The sequence below is a fragment of the Hylaeus volcanicus genome, chromosome 3 (genome assembly GCF_026283585.1).
Source record: "Hylaeus volcanicus isolate JK05 chromosome 3, UHH_iyHylVolc1.0_haploid, whole genome shotgun sequence".
Taxonomy (NCBI): domain Eukaryota; kingdom Metazoa; phylum Arthropoda; class Insecta; order Hymenoptera; family Colletidae; genus Hylaeus; species Hylaeus volcanicus.
In genome coordinates, this window is record NC_071978.1 from 25,922,812 (window position 1) to 25,943,106 (window position 20,295).

The 20,295-nt window shown below is 41.7% G+C and overlaps 1 protein-coding gene across 3 annotated transcripts in view; it reads left to right on the forward strand.

Annotated features, from left to right (window-relative positions):
* LOC128873658 (neuronal acetylcholine receptor subunit alpha-7) overlaps positions 1-20,295 on the forward strand; it is a 266,898-nt gene that overhangs the window by 66,842 nt on the left and 179,761 nt on the right. For all 3 annotated transcript variants that reach the window (XM_054117370.1, XM_054117367.1, XM_054117368.1), the window contains exon 3: positions 9,394-9,533. In XM_054117370.1, the coding sequence (XP_053973345.1) occupies positions 9,394-9,533 (140 nt within the window). The remainder of the gene's footprint in view (positions 1-9,393; positions 9,534-20,295) is intronic.

The window sequence follows — 20,295 nt, forward strand, 5'->3', positions numbered from 1 at the left end:
AATCATGCATCGATCTGATCCGAGCATACCTGTATATTTTATTTTGCAAATCCTATTCCTAGCGAACGACGATATAACGGTCGCGCTCGTATGACAAATCCCACCCCCTCGCCCCTGTTGTTAACACGAGCCACGGAATCCTCTCTAGTTTTCAGTTTAACATCAAAGCGCCGACAACCGCGCGTTTAAATTAAATCGAAATATACGCATTTGCGAACAATAACGTAGGACGCCGTTGAGGTGGAAACGAATCCATTTCCGTTGCCTGATCCCTCCACAGCTGCATAATTCAAGACCGTGTTAAGCCCGTGCGAAACATGCCTAGGAAGCATTCTCCTCCCAAAAGCACATTGCAAAGTGGTTACAACGCGAACTGGTCGAATGACGGCCAACTAGAAATAGGCGAATTGCGCCGTACTACCGAACACGTTCGCACGAATGTATTTGTTCATGCAAGTTCCGCAGGTTTCCCGGGTATAATGGCTCGTCTTTGTTACCGGACACCGATGGCGCACCTCGAAACATTCTCAGCATTTAGTTGGCGTAATCCCCTAGATGCTCCGATGCCCGGTGCGAGCCACGTTCCCGGGGAGGAGTTCGCGTTTCGCTGCAACCGACAAAAGCTGTTGTGTTTGCGCAATAACAATTTTCAGCCGTGTTTCGCGCCTCGCGTGAAATACAAATTATGGCGGAGGAACGGGGTCGGGGTGACTTTAAGCGACGTATGCTCTCCGCAAAAAGGCGCGTGTCGAGGAATTATGGCTCTCACGACGCTTCTCGTGGTGTAAGAATTTTCGTGACGGAGTGTCTCGAGGGATTCGGCGTTCGATTGTTGTGGGAAGAATTGCTACCGGAGGTGGAAAAGTCTTGTGTACGATTGGACGACGATTGGACGACGATAAGCTTGAAAAATGGTGTTAAAGATTTTAGATTAAGGTTGTTTGGTTCGTCTCTGAGAGCCACTACGATTATTCATTGTCTTTTGGATAATTCATCAAATCGTATCGCATAATGGGAGGCTTTGGAAACAGTACATAATTTCGTGGGGCATGTTTGAATAGCATTGATAACAATTGAGCAATTTCAAAAGGAAGTTCGATATGCATAGCTAAATTAATTTCCTCGACAATTCTACTATTACCACGTTCGCTTTTGTTGGATTTCTTTAGAATTTTCTGACATTTTCAAGCTCCATAATTGCATATTGTTCATCCATTTCCCCCTCCTTGTATCGGCTAACACCAATCTAACCTATCCACCCGCCAAGGACCTCGAGAACCACCTAACTTCGTTGCATTACCGCGCTCAATTAGTCTAAGAGTTACTAAACATATCGTTTATACTATCAATGCCGCAAGTTTGACAATGACGCTGACTATTAATAGCAGCCCACCGTAGCCGACACAAATGCGAAACTTTAAACCGAATTTTGCAGCAAGGATCGTTTCACGCCGAAACTCAGACATGAAGTTTCCCCCGGATACGAAATTAGGTTTCACAACAGTCGATTCGAGCGCGGTCCATGGTTTGTTTCGATTGTGCTATCACGATGGGCAAGATAAAGGGGCGCAGCGTGTTCCAGTTAAGCTAGCGAAACCTCGCGAATCGTGGATCTTCGGCTCATGAGTGCAACTTCCCCAATCACGGCCGTCAACCTACACGCATAAGCAACCCGTTGCACCAATTCGCCCATCTGTTTACGACGATCGTCGCTCACAATGAGGATCTTCGCCCTAATCATTTACGTCGGCAGTGTTACACGCTCTAAGTACTTCGTAAACATTGTCGTGGTCTGACAAACATATGCTGTAGTAGAGTTTGATAACATTTGACGGTTCGCTGCGCTGTCGAACAAGCGTAGAATATATAATGAACCGTGCAAACTTTGGAATGGTATTTCAAATAACAACCCCTTGGAGCCGAAGTAGAAACGCAGGTAGTTAGCGCAAACGTTGTTATTTGGATTTGGGTAAGGTTTCGACCTTTGTGTTAAGTACTCTTTGGTATACAAAAATGAAGTTCAGGATAATTGTACAGAAAAGACTTGAAATATATTGTTTAATTTTGATTGTGCGATTTGTATTCGAGTCCTTAAGGAGAATTCCAGGATAATATCCACAGGATGTTCGACTGGTCTATAATTAAACGAGAATACCGCGGCAACCTACTACAATGTTTTAAAGGGCCGAGTATTATTAGTCCCTATCCGTAGATAATGGTGAAAGTGAACTCGTAGATTCAGAACAGCGTTTGTTCGCGGCAACCAAGTGCAACGTTGCATTGCACGCTCGCCCGAGCGTGTACGTGCGTGGAGGCGCGTGTGCAATTCCCACGCGTGAAAATCCATGTGGGCGGACTTGGCGTTCATGGCGTCGCTTTCCTCTCTTGGGTCTGAGCGCTACCATGATGAGATAGCTGTCGATCCTTGGAATATCGCTACCATGCAATTTGTTATTCATTGTGCATTTATATTTACTTCCTTGCTCGGCATACGTGAGCTACAATTTTTCTTCTCTCGTGTCTCGTGACACGTTACGCAACCAAAAGAAAGGACAGATATTGCATTATATAAAGAAGACAGCATATGCCTTTGGATGGTGTAGAATTTTATATTTATGGCATCCAGAACTAGCGATTTGAATGTATACGACGTGATGTCTAAAGGACATAGAAAGAAAGAAAGATAATGTTCGTACGTGAGATATCGAAGTTGTAATAAATCAGAGAAACAGAACAGTAGAAATGGTCGCAATTTTTCGAACTAAGCGTCCGTTATTTTATTATCGAGTGTGTAAGAGGCTTCTTTGGCCACAGAGCAACAACTTTTACGACGCTTCCCCCTGGATCCTCTAGTGGATTCTTCGGTAGGACTATTTCAAATCCAAGGCGAATGGCCGTAAAGATCATTGCTTTATGACCGAACGAGATGATGCACCTCTCCTGCACAATCGACATGAATTTATTCCTAGCAATATAAAATAACCAGTATTAAATTTTAAATCATCCTCCTGTATTTTTATTCGTCGTACCTATTCTCCCATCACCAGATACAATTTTCATATCGTGTGTATCTTATATTTGATTCCAAATGGAAATACTTATTCGCAGACTTTGAATTCACCGTTAGCGTCGATCATAAATCCGACCGATTATCAATCATTCTCTTTTGCAGGGGACATTCGGTGTTCGCGTGACGCGAAGAACCGGCAACTTGTCGATCGTGCCACGAATTACTCGTCGCTCTATGCATGAGCGTCGCACGTGCGAATATTCGGGCGGGTGCGATTACGCTTACATTCGCAGGGAGTGCCATTCATACCGACGGTTCCCGCGGGCAGGGTACCTCCGCCAATGGCGCGAAGGAACGTCGACGTCGAAGCTGCGAAAAAGGCACCAACCACCCATTCACCCTGACACCCGTTATCGCACATATTTATAGTTGAGGTACACAGCGTTCACGTAACCACTCTGTAAACGACATTCCTGTCCCCCTTTCCTATTCAACCCCTTCTCGCCATCTCTCAACCTTTCCCCCTCTCTCTATCCTTCTTCCTTTATTTCTTGTTCCCTCGCTTTACCCTTCCGACGAGTTTTTTCAACCCGTGGCAAAGTCATTCTCATTAATCCAAATCGACGCCGACAACGTTCGTCTGAATGAAGCAACGCCGCGATCCTCTTTCAGTCGGCCTTTGTGGCCGACTATTAAAAGGCTCATCTACAGTCTGGTTAGTGGGGCTCGTGAAATGTTCCGTCGAGCGCGGCACCGGGGTAAAAAATGTCGACGAATATTCGGGAATTCTGACGACGCCGGTGTCACCGCGTTATAACGGTGAATTATTTACGTTACGGCACGGATGCTCGGTTCGAGCCAGCTGTAGACGCGGATTATGTACTCCTACCTATTATTGATTGGCTACCGACACTTAACTGCACCTGTAGCTTTCAACAAACGAAATTTTCACAAAAACCAAAATTGATATTCTGAATTCGGAGGGTGTGTGATACATTTAAATTGCATATTTATGGCGATGTCATTTTTATCGACGAATATCGAATCTCTTGTCCTGATTGGAATCGTAACTATGGGCAGTTACATTCCATATTTGCATTCGCGAAATAATGATGAACGATATGTATGTATTTTTAATTGAAATTGTTTGAAGTAAAACTGTGATATAATATTACTTGTATAATTATGTCACAGAGAAGTATATAATAAATATCAGCAATAAAGCGGTAACATACATTCTGATACATTGTTTAGAAGATACTTTCATTTAAGACACTCTTTTCCTGTATCTGTAAAAACATGGAATTTGTCTGAACATATGCAGTGTATATTTGCAATTTTTCTAAGTCGACCGTTGTTCTCGCGTTGTCGTTCATTCTTCGAGAACCATTTGGAAAGCAGCGGTCTTAACGAGAGGCGTTCATTCGCGTTCCACAGCCATGCACATTAATATTCTCATTACGTCGACGAAACTAGAGCGTGGGGGTATGAGCCCATCGTTTACTCAATTTCTGCTTCGTTCGTCGCTGTTCAAGCGTGCAGTGCATGTAAATCAAGGAGTTCGACAGGAAAACCCCATTGAAGCTTTCCGTTACGCGATAGTTCTTCAATTATAGCTAGCCTTTCCCAACTGAAGTGGTTGTTGCAAAGCTTCCTGAATCTTGCCTGTTCATCCAGGGTTTCGGGCGAACTTTGAATGGAACTAATCTCGAGAGGAGGATCGTTTAAAGTGACCTACAATCAATCGATCGTTATCGTCTTTATTTATAGGTACGGGTTTACCTTGACGGAAAATAAGACTAGCTCTCGCCATCGTGGACGTATTCAAAGACCACCGATCGCATTCGCGTTCAACGTGAATACGATTATTAATTTAGGAGTACTATTAATGTCGAGTCAATTCGAGTGGCCCTTCGAGTCAATTTCGTGGCATTGTCACATGTGACTCAATTGTGTACGGCGACTCAAATAAAAGTTCAAGTCTGGAAACATTCCACGAATTACTTTCTTAACTTTCTTTAAAACTGAATATATTAATAATGCCGAGCTTATTTTCATTTTCCAACCCGCCTCGCGTTCTCCTTCGCTAGAAAGTTGCCGCAAGAGCACATAAGGGTACTATGTGTTCAGACAGTAGCGGCGAAAGAGATGCAGCGAACTCCTCGGGGCATACGCAAGTAGCATGTTAATTTGATACCTCTGTGGTCCAAGCCGGCAAATATGATTCTCTCCATCCAGCGCATGCATTCCACTGAATTTCATCAGTTAAGATTATACCCTAACTCAGGATCTTCACATCCTCGGGCTCGACCCTCGTTTAACTCGCGAGGTCGCCATTCGTCATTCATTGCGTGCTCGAGCACACCCTAGCAATCCCAAAACTTTGGGAACGCAATTTTCGCCATCGCGTACACTTACATTAAACTGCAGCTTGCACAATTGAACAAATAAATGACACGATTTTGACTGGTATTCATTGTTCATTAGCTCCTGCGTTTCCATAAAAAATGTGATAAATAACAAATATAACCAAAGTACCAAGTGTCCAAATACTTATGGCTGCAACTGTACGTTCCAATAGTGTTTCAGCGTCATCCAGAAGTAAACTCGAGTGAACGATCCCCCGGTGTCTTCTCGATTATTTACGGCTACTTACGTCTGCACGGATAATCGTATCGATTCAAGTACGTTAAAGTGGATCCTTGTCGCGCAAACGAAATCAATGTCATCGTTAATCAGATTAGGCAAATGTATTACGTGCTATTGATCCAGTGTTGAACTGCAGTTTATACAGTACCGACATATTGCATTGCTCTGATTAATCACCTTTGTAATGCCGCGCACGGAACACGTGCTTCGGTCTCGATACCTGTCGCTGGTAAACAATGAGAACTATTCGAATCTGAATCGTCCCCCTCCCCGCTTTTAGTAGACGCCAATAGAAGCAATGGATATGATAAATAATGAGTCGTATTTTAATATATTCGAAGTTGCTTTTCATTGTATATCGAACAAAGAGTTCGACACATTTGAAAATACGTGTGATGCTATAGTTACGCTGAGCTGAGTGTACCCTAATGTCATTTTATTACCTTCGATCGCATTGTAATCGAATAAAACTCTGTCATAGCTTGCAATGGAATAAATAAAGCATTGACCAACGCGCGGCTATCAAAGCGAAGAAATTCGCGGCACGATTGATAGTAGGGGAGTTTAGGTAGCTGAATTTTGCAGGGAAGTTCGAGTACCGATATTCATGGTGCCGAGAACTCTGGAATACCGATGCGGTCGAGGCGGTAAATCGAGAGAAATCTATACATTGGTGAGGGAGGTGCACGAGAAAAATAAAATTCATGGAGGAGATGGTAGAAGGCAGAAAAAATAAATAGAATTGACGAATTAGCGTACGTTTTAACCTCCTCCCTTTTTAAATTCCATTTCAAATCGATGCGTTCGAGGTAAACGAAAATTCAGTTTTAGTGGATATATCTATGTAATTATATTCAAAACAACTTTAAAAAATATAAATTCTTAATTTATTTGGAAGGTATATCTAGTCAATCAGTTACTGCGTAACGTGTTTAGACATAATTAACAAGAGCCAGGAATTCGAGAGAAACTCGAGAGACAATTTGCATAAATTTTTCTGAATATTACATTCATTTCCCTCGTCCAGATTTCTTTTTTTCATTTCTAAAGAACACAATTCTAGCAGAAAATTAATTCAGTACTGTTTCAGCGATGAAGTAATTTAATCTCCCGCAATTCGCCTCACTCGTACACTCGTCTACGTTTTATTAAACATGTCAAGAACAAACGTGTATTCCCAACTCTTAACTGTACGAGAAAGTGAAGTGCTCTTGAATCTGTTCCTTTCATTTCTAAATGACACGATAATTACGGAAAACTAATATAAGAATGTCGAAGAGGTGATTTTATTCTATGCAACTTGCTTCTTCGACAGGAGTAGTAAACATCTTTTACTGCAACCTGGTGCTTTCATGCTCGCCGCCAAACGTGTTCTTCGATGTACGATAATTCCATCGCCCTTCTCAAAAGCTCAGTGAAATTGAAACTTTTCGCCAACCGACTCGCCTCGCTCGGATACACGTAGTGGCGCTAAAACGGTTTCATGACGCATGGACGTGACTTTTACTGAAATTTTCAATCTGAATGTAGAAGAACTTTCGAGGTAAACTTGAAAAGAAAATTCAGAATCGAGATGTGAATAAATAATACATTTTTAATATTCTCTAGTTGGGGATACTAGTTTGCGCAAAAATGTGTTCTTTATTGTTGAAAGCCGTTTCGCGATGCTTCAACTTTCTGGACCGTTTTTAGAACTTCGTTGGACATTTTTCAGTTGACCGTATCTTCTGCTGTACGTTGAACGGGGTAGATAGGAATGGTGTATCCTGTTCAGGGGACAGAAAACGAACAGCTCTTACGTAAAGCGTAGCGTCAATGACCGCGATCAACCGAGCACGTCGAGGCACGAGAGATGGCCTCTCTCTGAATATGCTGAAACAGACAAAAAGGAGACGGCACAATGGGAAGGAAGGAGGAAAGGAAGCCAGCAGGAACAAAAAGTGCGAGGACTATTGAATCCTCCGTGTTGTTGGACGTGGAGGTGGGGGTTGGCTCCCCCGACAAGTGCATTTGTCGTAACCCCGCAATATTTCGGTCTGTCTTCAATGGGTGCACGTGCGCCGAATTCGGCCGCGGTTACGACCATTATTCTCTACCTCGACACAATCCTGTTGCATTTCGCATTCGACCACGGCACCGTGCCCGGATTCTGAGGCTGGTTAAAGGTGCGCTTGCCCAGAGATACAATGTCTTTCCTGCCGGAATAAACGTGTACGCGACAAGTTTGGCGCGGAATTAGGGGATCTTTGATCAACAAGAGAATGTTGAAAACGTTTAAAATAACTGCACGTCCACTCGTCACGAGTCACTTCCACTCATCAAATAAAATTTACTCATCTTCATCACCGTCGTAATGAAATAATCGTGCAAACAACCCTGCGAAACGTAAGTATTGCCCGCGTCAGCGACGATAACGCAATGAATCGGAGTAATTAACCGTGCATTGGCCAGGTATCCTGGTAATTGCGTAACGAACGATAATCGAGAAGAGCAAACGAAACGCGCGTAATTATGAATACGTACGGTAAGCACAGATTCGAGTGATTAAAAATTCGTGTAGTTTCAATTTGTCCCGAGAGCCGTGTGTGCGCCAGCTTAGCAGGTTTGCCAAGGGATTACAGTGGCTTACTCGCTATCGTTGCACTGTAATATATAGAATCCGCGCTCGCAACACGACGTACGATGTTTCGCCAGAGTTCAAGGAATTTTCCGAACAAACTTCCGGCCGAAGAGAGGATTTCACGCAGCAACAAAAGTTAATATTATGGCTACGTACGATTAATACAGCAACTGCCACTGGCAAACTGTCGAAGAATGTCTGCGCGGTTCTCGAGAAGTTTCGAGCAGCTGCGACTTAAGGGCGTTAATGACGGATACGCCGGAGATTGATGATACGATTCGAGTGATGATAGTCTGTCACGCTTAATGGCGGTGTGATACGTCCGAGCAAAAGTTGTGCCTTCGTTTATTCGTTGCAATATATATCACCCTTCGCTCCGGATATTTTGTCCAAGACCATAAGTTTAACCCTGCATTAAAGAAACAACGAACATTTATTATACGTAGAGAAAATATGCCGGTGCAAACGAAAATTTTGAGACGCACGTAGGAGGAATTCCCAGCTGTAAGATGGAGCGAAACGTATTCATCGTTCGGACACGTATACTACTTTTCCACGAAAACACGACGAAGCTTCGCGCGCGCGCGCGCGAGACGGAATATTCTAGGAGAATATGCTGTTACGAATTGAAAAATGAAAAGGTGTCTACTTTGAACTTCGCCGTGTCGGAGAATTTTTCAAAATAAATATTTCTGTACGACATTGAAGCTTGCATGGTGATTAAGAATTGAAAGGGTGGCGCGTGAAACGAGTGCAGAAATAATTACCGAGGCTCCCGGCATCTGGTTGCATTCGAAGGGGAAAAAAAGGAGCGTACAAGTGAAAAGAATGTGGGAGTACGTGAGTTTATTACGAGATGCAAATGCGAGCTTAGAGGATGATATTATAAAAATGGGTATTTTATTTACACTCTTCGGGACGTATCAGAAATTTAAACCAATCTAATGTGGTATCTAGCATAAATCCATCGTTGCATATTTCTTCGTGTATTGTCTATGAAATAAGTTAGGTCCTGATTAAGGATTTTTTACTGGGTTAGATAAATCGTTAGCACTTGTGAAGTATCTGTGACAGTTTCCACTGGCATTTAAACAATTCCCTTTTTTTGTTACAGAAAGCCTGTGCGGGCAACACGAAAAACGCTTATTGAATGACCTGCTGGAGACGTACAACACCTTGGAGCGACCGGTAGCCAATGAGAGCGAGCCTCTCGAGGTGAAATTCGGCATCACGTTGCAGCAAATCATAGACGTGGTAAGTTATTTTCTTCGCGTTTGCGTCGCCATCAGTCATATCGCTTCTTTCTTACGAAACGGGAAATTTCAATTAAATCTGTTAAAGTTGATTTGATGTTTCAAGAAATATTTTCTACTTTGATCGAAATCGGATTTCCTTATTTTACTGCTCCCCTATAGTCCAATATTTTATATGGCGTACCAAAAAATATGTAAGTACAGACACCAACGTATACAGACACACGACACATATAATCGATGGAACTTCGATATGGAAGATTTTCTATTATGACCTCCCTCCGTGCTCTTCTTGCGTCATATATGAGGAGTTACCTGAACAGTATACGAGTACTGATTATTACCATTCGATCGGATTCCTTTTCGTGCGCATTCACTGCGCCAACTGATGCGAGTAAAAATATCTACGATGACATGCTGCGACGCAGCAGGCTATAATGGTTCGGGAATGTTATAGAAATTTATTCTTGGCGCTAATGGTATGAAATAAAAATATACAGTGGTGCGAGAACGTGTAAAAATAATTTATTTAGTATTTGATCTGTACACAAAATCGTGTGACTCTAATTTTACAACATGTATGATGCTGCTCGACAGAAATTAAGCCAGTGTCCACAGTGGTTCCACATTTTGTTTGCTTCTCTACTTAGACCAAATTAACGAAGAAAAGGATTAGTCAAACAATACAAGTAGATGTTTAGGCTATTCTTCTCCCTTTTTCAACCCTGAACGCAGGAGAAATTTCAACCGTCTCAAACTTCCAAGCTTTTAAATATACAGTGATCTTTTCTATGTTCTTACTGCTGACGACAGCCAACTTTTTAATGGGTGTTTCTAATCAGAATGAATTCACCGCATCTTGTTTATTACATTGTATAATGAAATAAAATTTCCAAAAATACAAATAATATTTTCGCCCCTTCCGCAGTTTATCATTCTTGTGGGAAGCTATTCCTAAGTAGATTTACGAGTGGAAGTCAAACCCAGAAGGATTGCATTAAATATGCAGTGTCAATAGCCGCGTAATATTTCCGGGGAATTCCTTTTCACGGAAGATTGCGAAAGTCTTGGCGGCGCAGCGCAATTTCCGCGGCTGGATACACCTTAGAAAACGAGCGTCCCCGCAATCTTTGCGTGAACTCGGAAGATAAGGAGGACCGAGATTAGCCGCGCGAGTTTTTGAACGTCAAAATATCGGGCTTATCTAAATGAGAGCGCGGTTAACGGGACAAGGGGGTTTGAAATGAATGGAGGAAAGAGGTGGTGAACGAGGCAGATTGCATTACGTTCTCCATTTTCGCAACCCTTACTTCGTCCGTTTACTTTATGTACACTTCCTTTCGCCGAGGCGCCATCACGCGGAACACCATTCCACTGCGCGAGCATCGTGCACCCCGATGGACGAAAACATTTACGACACCCATGGTAGACTATTTATGAACAGGAGACGCGTAATTGCGTGTTTTCGTTCCATTTAATAATTTTCTACTGCTCGTTGGGAAAGCAACGCTGTTTAACAGTTTGTCCCTTCCGCACGGGTATACGAGGCATGCTTAGTGTATTATTATGTGTAGGATGGCATTAGAAATTTGTTGGAGGAGACTGTCTCGTCTTAAACTGCCTCAGAAAATTACTCATTTACTAACGATGTTTTCGTTCTATCTCTTGGAGAGAAATATCGCTTCGAAATATTTTATCTTGACAACTTCAAATGGAGACGAACCGATGAATATTTTATACGCAACGTTTCGTTCCCCAGTATTTTTCTCTCGAATGAGTAATCACTTTAATGTCTCAATGCCCCACGCGATCGTACCGAGCGTAATTACAGTGGCAAACATGCCTCGGTCCATACGAGTTTCCGCGAAACAAAGTAAACAGCGCTGGGAAATTCCGATATAAGACGTACTAGGAATGCAAATACGCGGAACGTAATTATTGAAGACAACAAATACCTCTTTGTACCTGCAGCCCGCACCTTTCCGTGTGTCTGTTTGCACAGGGCACTAGCGAAGAGCGTAGGAATTCAGATGTAAAGCTGGCGGAACGTCGCGTTGCAATTGAATTGAAAGTAACCGCGGACCACAAAGAACGGAGAAAAAGAAACGCGATGATACCGAACGAACTGTCTTCCACTCTCGGGGAAAACACAATATTTGTCGCACAAGCGTAAACTCATTAAATCCTACAAACAGCAATCCGCCGTGGAGAATAAATTTTTAATAAAACTAGTTTCGTTGGTGAGGCATTCGAGTCGACTGTCTCTAGTTACCCCTTGCATTCGGAGTAAATAAATAAATAAAGAATCGATCTTATATATGTTATTAACTATTGTGGATATTACAAAGGGAGAATTTTTTGTGTAATTCATAAATGGTTTTATGGTAGAAAAAGGAAAGCGGAGAAATAGGACGAAACATTATTGATTTATTTTTCCAATTTATTTACATCTATCCAACAACTGGAGCGTAGAATAACATTAATATAACACGCCTGGTATGTAAATATGCAGAGACAGGCAGAATTTGACTCGAATAATCCGCTACTAATAGTTGTTCAGCGATTCACCTCGATGTTTACACTGTCGAACAGTTATCGAGATTCGATTTTACTCCCTCGAATGTAATTTCGTTTCATAATTCAAATTCGAACTTTCATCGAATAAATAACGGTTCGAAATTGGTTAATCTCCTACTCGTTATACAACATTTTTGTCCATGTATATAACAAAATCGCTCTCTGACAGTGCGTTACAAACGTCGTGGAACGAATTCGCGAAAACAGGTGATATTCGTGACCCCGATCATGCGTGTAGTAGGAAGTAGTTTTAATTGGATATTTCGGGACACAGTAACCGAACTCACTGAGCCAAATTGTACGCGCTGGCCAGAAATCCGACTGGATTGGTGACCAAAACAGATGGCGCGTAATCGTGAGCAGAATGACGTGACACATACACAGAAATCCCATTCGTACTTTGTTAACACGCGGTGGCTCGTACAGGGTGCTCCAGAACAGCGCGGAGATTGTTCGACGAACAATCCGACTGACGCTGTGAAAAATGGAATAATGGCCGCATCGGTCTAAATCTTTCTTTTTATAGTCGAATCGCGTTGTCTCTGTATCGATACACCGAACAAAACAAAACTATCGTTACTTTTGTGCTATACAAATCATTTTTTACAGTTCGACGTAAATTTGTTTCGAGAGATTCTATTTTATTTAAAACCAAAGCATCGAAAACGATCGTAGGATAGATAGTCACGGAGGTAAAATTGTTTGAATGGAGTGGAAATTGGTAGAAACTGTCCATGAGGGTTACTATTCTGAAAACGATTACAAAAGATCCCCTTAGATCGCCCCAAACTCCTTAGAGACTTGTTCTATTTAATCAAAACTTTCACATTCCGTTATATTTATTCACCACGGTTAATCCACTCGCAACGACCGCAGTCTCGCGTTTGCTAAACCTAAACACTGGCCAGTCAGAAAACGTGACAAGCTTGAAAACGAACGCTCGATCCAGACTGTACTCTCTACTTTGTTGCGCGTATACACATAGCTATACCGCAGAGGTTTCCAAACTTTTTGGAATGCACCTCTCTTAAAAAAACACGCAGAATTTCTACATAAAGCTTTCATATGTAGCTTTCGTATTACGCTCAGTTTAATTAAGTTTTTTCTGTTCGAACCATATTTGTCGCGACTTTTTCTTTACTTACGTTAAAAATGAAACGTTCCAAAGCCATCGTTCCCAGAAACTGAAAAGTACCCTAATCCTCGAAAGCATTCTCTTCTCTCACATGCCATGAACGAACCGACGAAATTCTCACTTGTTCTCCGTTCCTTCGAACATGGAAGCTTCCCAGAACGTTTAGTGGTTTCGACACGGTAGCAGCACGATCCCGAAGTTCTGAACGAGGCGATCGGCAACGTACTGTAAATTATTTCCGGCCCCGATGCATCGTAGTCGATAAATGAAAACGGTAAATCTCGTTTCGATACCGGCGTCGTTTGGCCGTGAACTCCGTATTTATGGTCGGCATAATGGAAATTGCGCGGCTCTATTTCTCTTTTCATTCTCGCCGCTGTCAGCTCTTCGTAATCTATCGGGCGCTCCCCTGCCGATTTTCAGTACGCCTTCGTGTTCTTGTCGCGAGAAAACGCGTTCACAGCCTGGGTGGTCCGTTCAAAGGCACAAAGCGAAGCTTCCTCCTCGCAATTATCGAATGAGTTGTTCATTATCAAAGTGGTGCAAGCCCATTTGAAATAAAATGGAGTCTCTGTCAGCAATCCATCGATAACGCGATATTTCCATCATTGCAATGCGTTTTTACTACGGAGACAATTTTTCATTATTTAGGATCGATAGAATTTGGAGGCTTCGATTTTTCACGAGTGATTTTAATGGGCATGATGGTCAGACGTATCGCATCATATATAATATCGACAATATTAAATGAATTCAACGTACTACCACATCGATGTTTAACTTAAAAGTATGTACTTGTTTTTACATTTCGTCGCTTTTTTCTTCAAGAGCCTGATTAATTTCCGCGGCGAAACGCGATTTTAATTCTGAAACATCGGCGTCCGAATGTGGACCATTAACGAGGTTGCAGTCAGCGAGATTATAATTCGGTTCGTATTAAAATTTCCTTTGACCACTTTCTGCCCGCGTTACGCGAAAAGGAGTGAATTAAATTTGTCACGGCGAACTCCTGTTAGAACGTTGTTCTTTGGCGCCCAAGTTTCACAGACCTCCTTGCACGGTTCCATGCATAGCGCAATCTTGAGTGCAATTTATGTGTACTTAATGCTCGAGAATTATGCAGCTCGGTCCTGCGAGCGGAGAATACGGAATTAAGATTGATATCAACCCCTGGGATGATTTCTGTCGAGTCTAACTTCCTGGGTCGTTCGAGATTCGCATCTCGAGCTTAACTTTCATTACGGTCATTTCTCGGTGGAATCATTATAGCATTCCCAAAATTAAGAAACAGTTGAATAAGAAGATATAGATGTAGGCACATAACGTTTAGAAACGTAACATTTAAAAACTTCGTTTCTATAAAAATCGACAAGAGTTTCTAACGTTTGAGCCACGATGCATACTATCCTTCCATCCACATCAATACCAATAAAATAAGCTTTACTTTCACCAGCTAATAAAACGATAACATTTCCCTGTAAGTGATTTACCCGAAGACTCCAAAAAAGCGCCACGAAGGGCCCCACACGTGAATTGTTATGTTCGCGCAAAAAACGAGGGTGAAATCCGGAAAGCACGATGCGTTACATTAATTCCCGTTCGCTCGTTAAGTGGTTTTTGCCACGTGGAAACGTAGTATACTAGCTTTTCCGTTCTTTGACGTTGCCTGTCATCTTTTTGCGTGCTTATTCAATCCGACGTTTTGCGCATGAAACAAGACACACCAAGCAGTATCGTGCATCGGAGCGAAAGATATTTCTAAGTGGAGCAAAACACGTTCCATTACTCAGCTCGCTTCGCCCGCTTCCGCTCTATCCCTTCCTTAAGTCGAATTACTCGAGCACGTTCGAGTACTTGCCTCGTACTTTTTCCCAACGATCCTCTTCCTCGCGAATCGCGAACTGCGGATATTCGTGGGTTCTTTTGTCTCCCTATCGTACAACCGTCACGGAATTTTCAATTTCTACGAATCGAATAAATTTTCATCGATTATTTTCCGTCGCTGGGGGAACGATGTTTTCGCGAAAATCAGTTTCCTATTTTCTAGCCTCGCGTTTCGTACACTTTCGCGCAGCACTTTCCGAAGCCCCTTTACAGTGGAAATTCAAAATGACGCTTCTCGCGCGTTCAAACGCGTACATTAATTTTGGACGCTGGCTCAGCTTCGCTTCTTTGATGCTTCTTGGCACCTGCCGTGTCTTCTTCATTTTTGTTGAGGATGGTAGGAGAAGTGTCAGAGACCATCCACGAGATGCATCGAAAGTAAGGCCAGGACCATTTAATGTGACGTAGGTATTCTTTCGCGATCGAAGAAATAAAATGGGGATTGAAAAAGTAAGAAAAGCACAGTCCGACACCGTAGTGAATTTTTATGTACGTCTATTGATCGAAAATCGAAACGAATGGACAACGACGGACAACCAGTACTATCCGAGTTGTCGCCATTTGTTCCCCGTGGAAATTGTTCTCTGCTGGCAAACGATCGCAGGAAAACCTGTTGATCTGGATTGGTTTGCGTTCGTGGAAGGACTAATTTGAATTTGTGTACAATACGAATTCGGTTGTATTTTCGAAGAAATTCCTCGATCGTGATTGGTTATTCCCTGGAGAAGCATGACAGTGTTTCCGAAACACAGCGAGCTCGAAAAATCGCGACTCAATTAAGATGCTCCAATTTAAAAAACAAAAATGGCCGCGTCAATTGCCGTGGGAGTCTCGCGGCAGTAGGAACTATAGTGTTCGATCAATAGATTATATGGCATCTAAATTGTTATTCATAGTATTATTCACGAAAATAGAGTCATTAATCGTGATAGCGAAGTTTTTGAAAAATTATTGTGTTTTGTCCAGTTTAAAAATCTGTAAAGTGGTATGTATTCTCATTTGTTTTTGTTACGATGAGATGTCACGTGTACGAAATATCCATAAATATTCTCTCTTGGGGCCAACAATTGTTCTGCGACTGTATATATACCAGCATTATCTCATAGGAAACGCAATGACTTCCAGTTTAGGCCACCAGCACCATATGTAAGGGATCTCTAGACAGCGTTGAGTAATCCTTGCTTAGTCACAGTCCGAAGCCTGACCGAAATGTCTACCCCAATACGGTTCACAATTCCATTGGGAGGTCAACTTCTCTGCTCTGCATAGTACCTACTCGAGGGACAGTAACTTGTGTCTATAGGTTTTCTTGAAGAGCAGACATACAGGCCAACCGAGAAGCCAGACAGTATTGTCGCATCCCAACGGGTGGACTCATAAAGCCAGCGAATGTTGCTTTTCATTCTTTAGAAATTCGTACCTTAGTTTTAAAATGGTTGCTAATATAGACCTCGGAATTCAGTTTGATTGATCTCTGAAAATCCTTGTGACGTTTTTGCAATTTAAAGAGAGTCTAATAATGTTAATAAAAATGAGAAAAATATTTTAGCACAATTCGTTCCTTACTTCTCATTTGCCTAAAATAAAATAATAATCTTGTTGGGAGATTTTGAGACAAATCATTTGTATTCCTACAGAGGTTTTAATATATAGAGACTGTTATAACAAATCAATAACAAACATTTAGCACGATTGTATTCATCGCGTAGTGTCCTGTTGAGTAATAAGCAACCCTCATTTCAGCGTTTCCTTTTAACTCTGCAAGCATGGAAACCTGTTCCCACCCCGAAGATTTATTGGTCAAACAAGTATCGTTAGGAAACAGAGCAGTTGGAACCTTTTGGAATTTGTAACATACCGTACATGTTTATGAGACTAGAAGTCCATAAATTTATCCTGCAATGTTAACACAATGGAATACGACGTAATTTAAAAATGAACACTTTTAATCTATTAATGTTCGGCATAGAAATATCATTTTCCTCTTTTTCTTCTTTTTTTCTGGAAAACCACTGGTTCAAGTATTTCGTGCGTGTTCCTCATGGCTCGAGACGGAAATTTCGTCGCGAAGTGTTGACCTGCTGGAATCGATCTTCGCAGTCCGCTTTGAAGTGAATAGAGACGTAGATTGCGGGGAAAGCGTTGCGTCGACCGTGACCAAAGGCGTTGGTGTGAAACAATTTCGATTAATTTCGACACCTGGATCGTGGCTCGCTGGTGAATACGCGTTTACATCAAACACGTACCTAGGAGTTCCGCAAACAAAATATACAAACCATTACGGTACTTCGCCACTTTTGTAAGGTAGATCAAAGGATCGCTTCCTTGCTTGTCTGTCAAACATTTTTCGCTATTAGTTTGCAGTACGAATCGGTTTGTGTTGCTATTTGTTCGATGCAAGTTTATTCGCAAAGGTTTCATCGTCTTGCAACGAATATAATAATATCAATTAACTCGCGGATTAATTTCTGAATGTAGTCGCACGCGCAGACTACAGCGAAAGTTTCCCACAATCTAGTAACCAGATTAGTTAGCGGCGGCACCTACACATAGCGCGGTGTGTTTCGCGATGATTGATTCGATAATTTGGCCGCATATTGATTTTCAATAATTTGGGGCTCTCTTGCGCCACGGTATGTATTAAACAACGATTAATCTTGGCCTCGTCAATATTTATTCTCCTAACAATATAAACACACGTTCGTGGATCGAAGTTATAATACACCTGCAATTAGTAATCGAAACACGTCTCGTCGCAGTGTGCAAGCAAAGATCGTAACGTAGTGTCAACAATTTCGTTGTAGAAATTATATATTATATAGTTCCATTAAATAAACGCTACACATTTGCAACGAATGACTGAAAATAGACGACTTCGCTCATAATAGTATTTTCACTCTGTTATCGAATTTCTGTCAGTGCATATCGCTGGAAAGTTTGCATTTCGCGTTTGTCGTGTGTTAAAAAATGAAGTCAATCTTCTGTGAAACTGTCCACGGTGTGTTACCTTTTGTAGGATAGCCATCCATTACACGCAGTATATCGCTACTGTTTGGCCGTTAAATCCTGGTACACCCTGCATATACACCACTCTTTCAAATGTTTGGAACACACCTTTAATCTTTGCCGATCTAAACTATGAAGTGAACCTAAAATATCCCTTATGTTTCATTCAATCTTAATTTTATAAATATTAATTCTATCGATACCATTTTCTTTATTGCACTCCGAGTAACAAACCATCTAATCGATTACGTTTACGGCAACGAACAAAAAATATTAACGCGCAAAATATTCCTAGCGTAACACTCCTAGCTTTGGTATACCGTTGCAGGAGTTAAAATCAACGGAATTTATATCGTTTTTTTTTCGTTCCTTCGGTTAGCTAATGGAAAGCGTTCACAAGACTGTGGCAATAATTTTTCAAACGAGTTGAGTTTAATGGTTGAGCGTTGGCAACAAATCGACCATAAAACGTGCATCGATTTTACGCCAAAAAGTACGGACAATTGAAACTTGAGGGGGCAAAAAAAGTGCGCGTATAATTTCCATGGTAGTCGGTTTAACGACCGGGATAGGAGACTGACCTATTAAGGCGACTTGTACATGCAATCAGCTCTATATGCAATTTATTCAAAACAGATACCACAGAGGAATTCGCGTTGCATATCTAATTAATTTGCCACGATAAATTTCCGCCCTGTCATCGTATTTAAATCTCTACCGTCTCACCAAGATGATAATACGTTCACTGTGATAAAATCGTGGAACGTAGAAAATTTCGACTTTGAAATCGTTTGTCGCGTGTGCTTCTTGACCGGAAAACCATATGCGCTGAAGAATTTCACTTTGAACCGAACAGGAGACCAATGTTTGATCCCAATTCCACTTTTAAGTGGAAACCGAGCGTTAATTCGATTTCATTTCGACGTTGAGAAGACTATTCTTCAGCGAGTACTATGTTCTAATTGCTGAATACATTTACAGCGACGAGATAGAAAATTGTTTATTTACATTTACTAATCTTTGATAATATGGTTCATAAAGTTTTATAAAGCCTACGGTTTCATACATCCAGTAATACGAATAATTAATTATAAACTAACCACTTGTAAATTCTCGAATTCTCTGAAACAGACGTTTAAATCATCCGGCATCCAATCGCGGCAACATTTTCTTGCCAACGACCGACTGTCGAAGACATTTCCACGGAACTCGTTTTCAACAAACTCAATCTCCTCGCAAGTACACAAACGTATTGTTCTTCGATAACTTCTTTCCATCATAGAGCAGAGCTGGAGAAAATTTTGTTGGAAAATTTACAGCCAATCTGCGCGCTGTGGCTTCGTTCGTTTTCCTCCAAAAGAAACAGAAGGCTGACCTTTAATTCCATCGTACCGAAACGTCGTGATTCCCGCGGTTGTGGCGAGGTCCGCGAGGTCGAGAAATGAAAGAATAAATTCACTTAGAGTTCATGCTGTCTGCTAATTGTTCTCTTCATTATTTTCGCGCTGCCACCACCTTCTGGGTGGGTTTCATTGCGTTATTAAAACGCCCTCGTCACGAGTCGTTAAGCTCAAATCGTTTCATACTTGTTGCGCGAGTGGCGATACTTTCTTAAATCCCGTGGGCAATTGCTGAGAAATGTGAACGTTTGTTGCCAGTCAGATAATCTTCCAATTTTTAAACATGCGTTAATTTTAATTTAATGACAACTAAAAGTAAATGACTTCGACGAGGGTTTAACAAAAATTTAAATTTGCAATTTTAGGTCATTTTTCATAATATCTAAGTATTAACAATTTCATATTACAATTTCAGTTCAACTGTCTAGACACTTCAGGTTAAACCAAAGATTAGCTACTCCCCTTGTCGAAGCGAATCAATTTTATCGCGGTAGTTTCGAGTTGCGGCGGTGGCCCGTAAACTAAATTCATTCACGGTGATCAGTTACGGAGTAGTTTGTTCATTGACACCATCGTTCGAGTGTGTTCGTTTGATAAATCGCTCCGAAATTCTGATGAGTTTGTGGCGAAGTGCGGTTCCCTACAGAGCACTGGAAAACGAACGATTGCAGCAGCAATTTGTGGTTATTGGCTCTCCAGTTTTTGACGTGAATTTTACGATTTCCTCGCCTTGCCACGCTTCTACGTTCTCGCGTTTACCT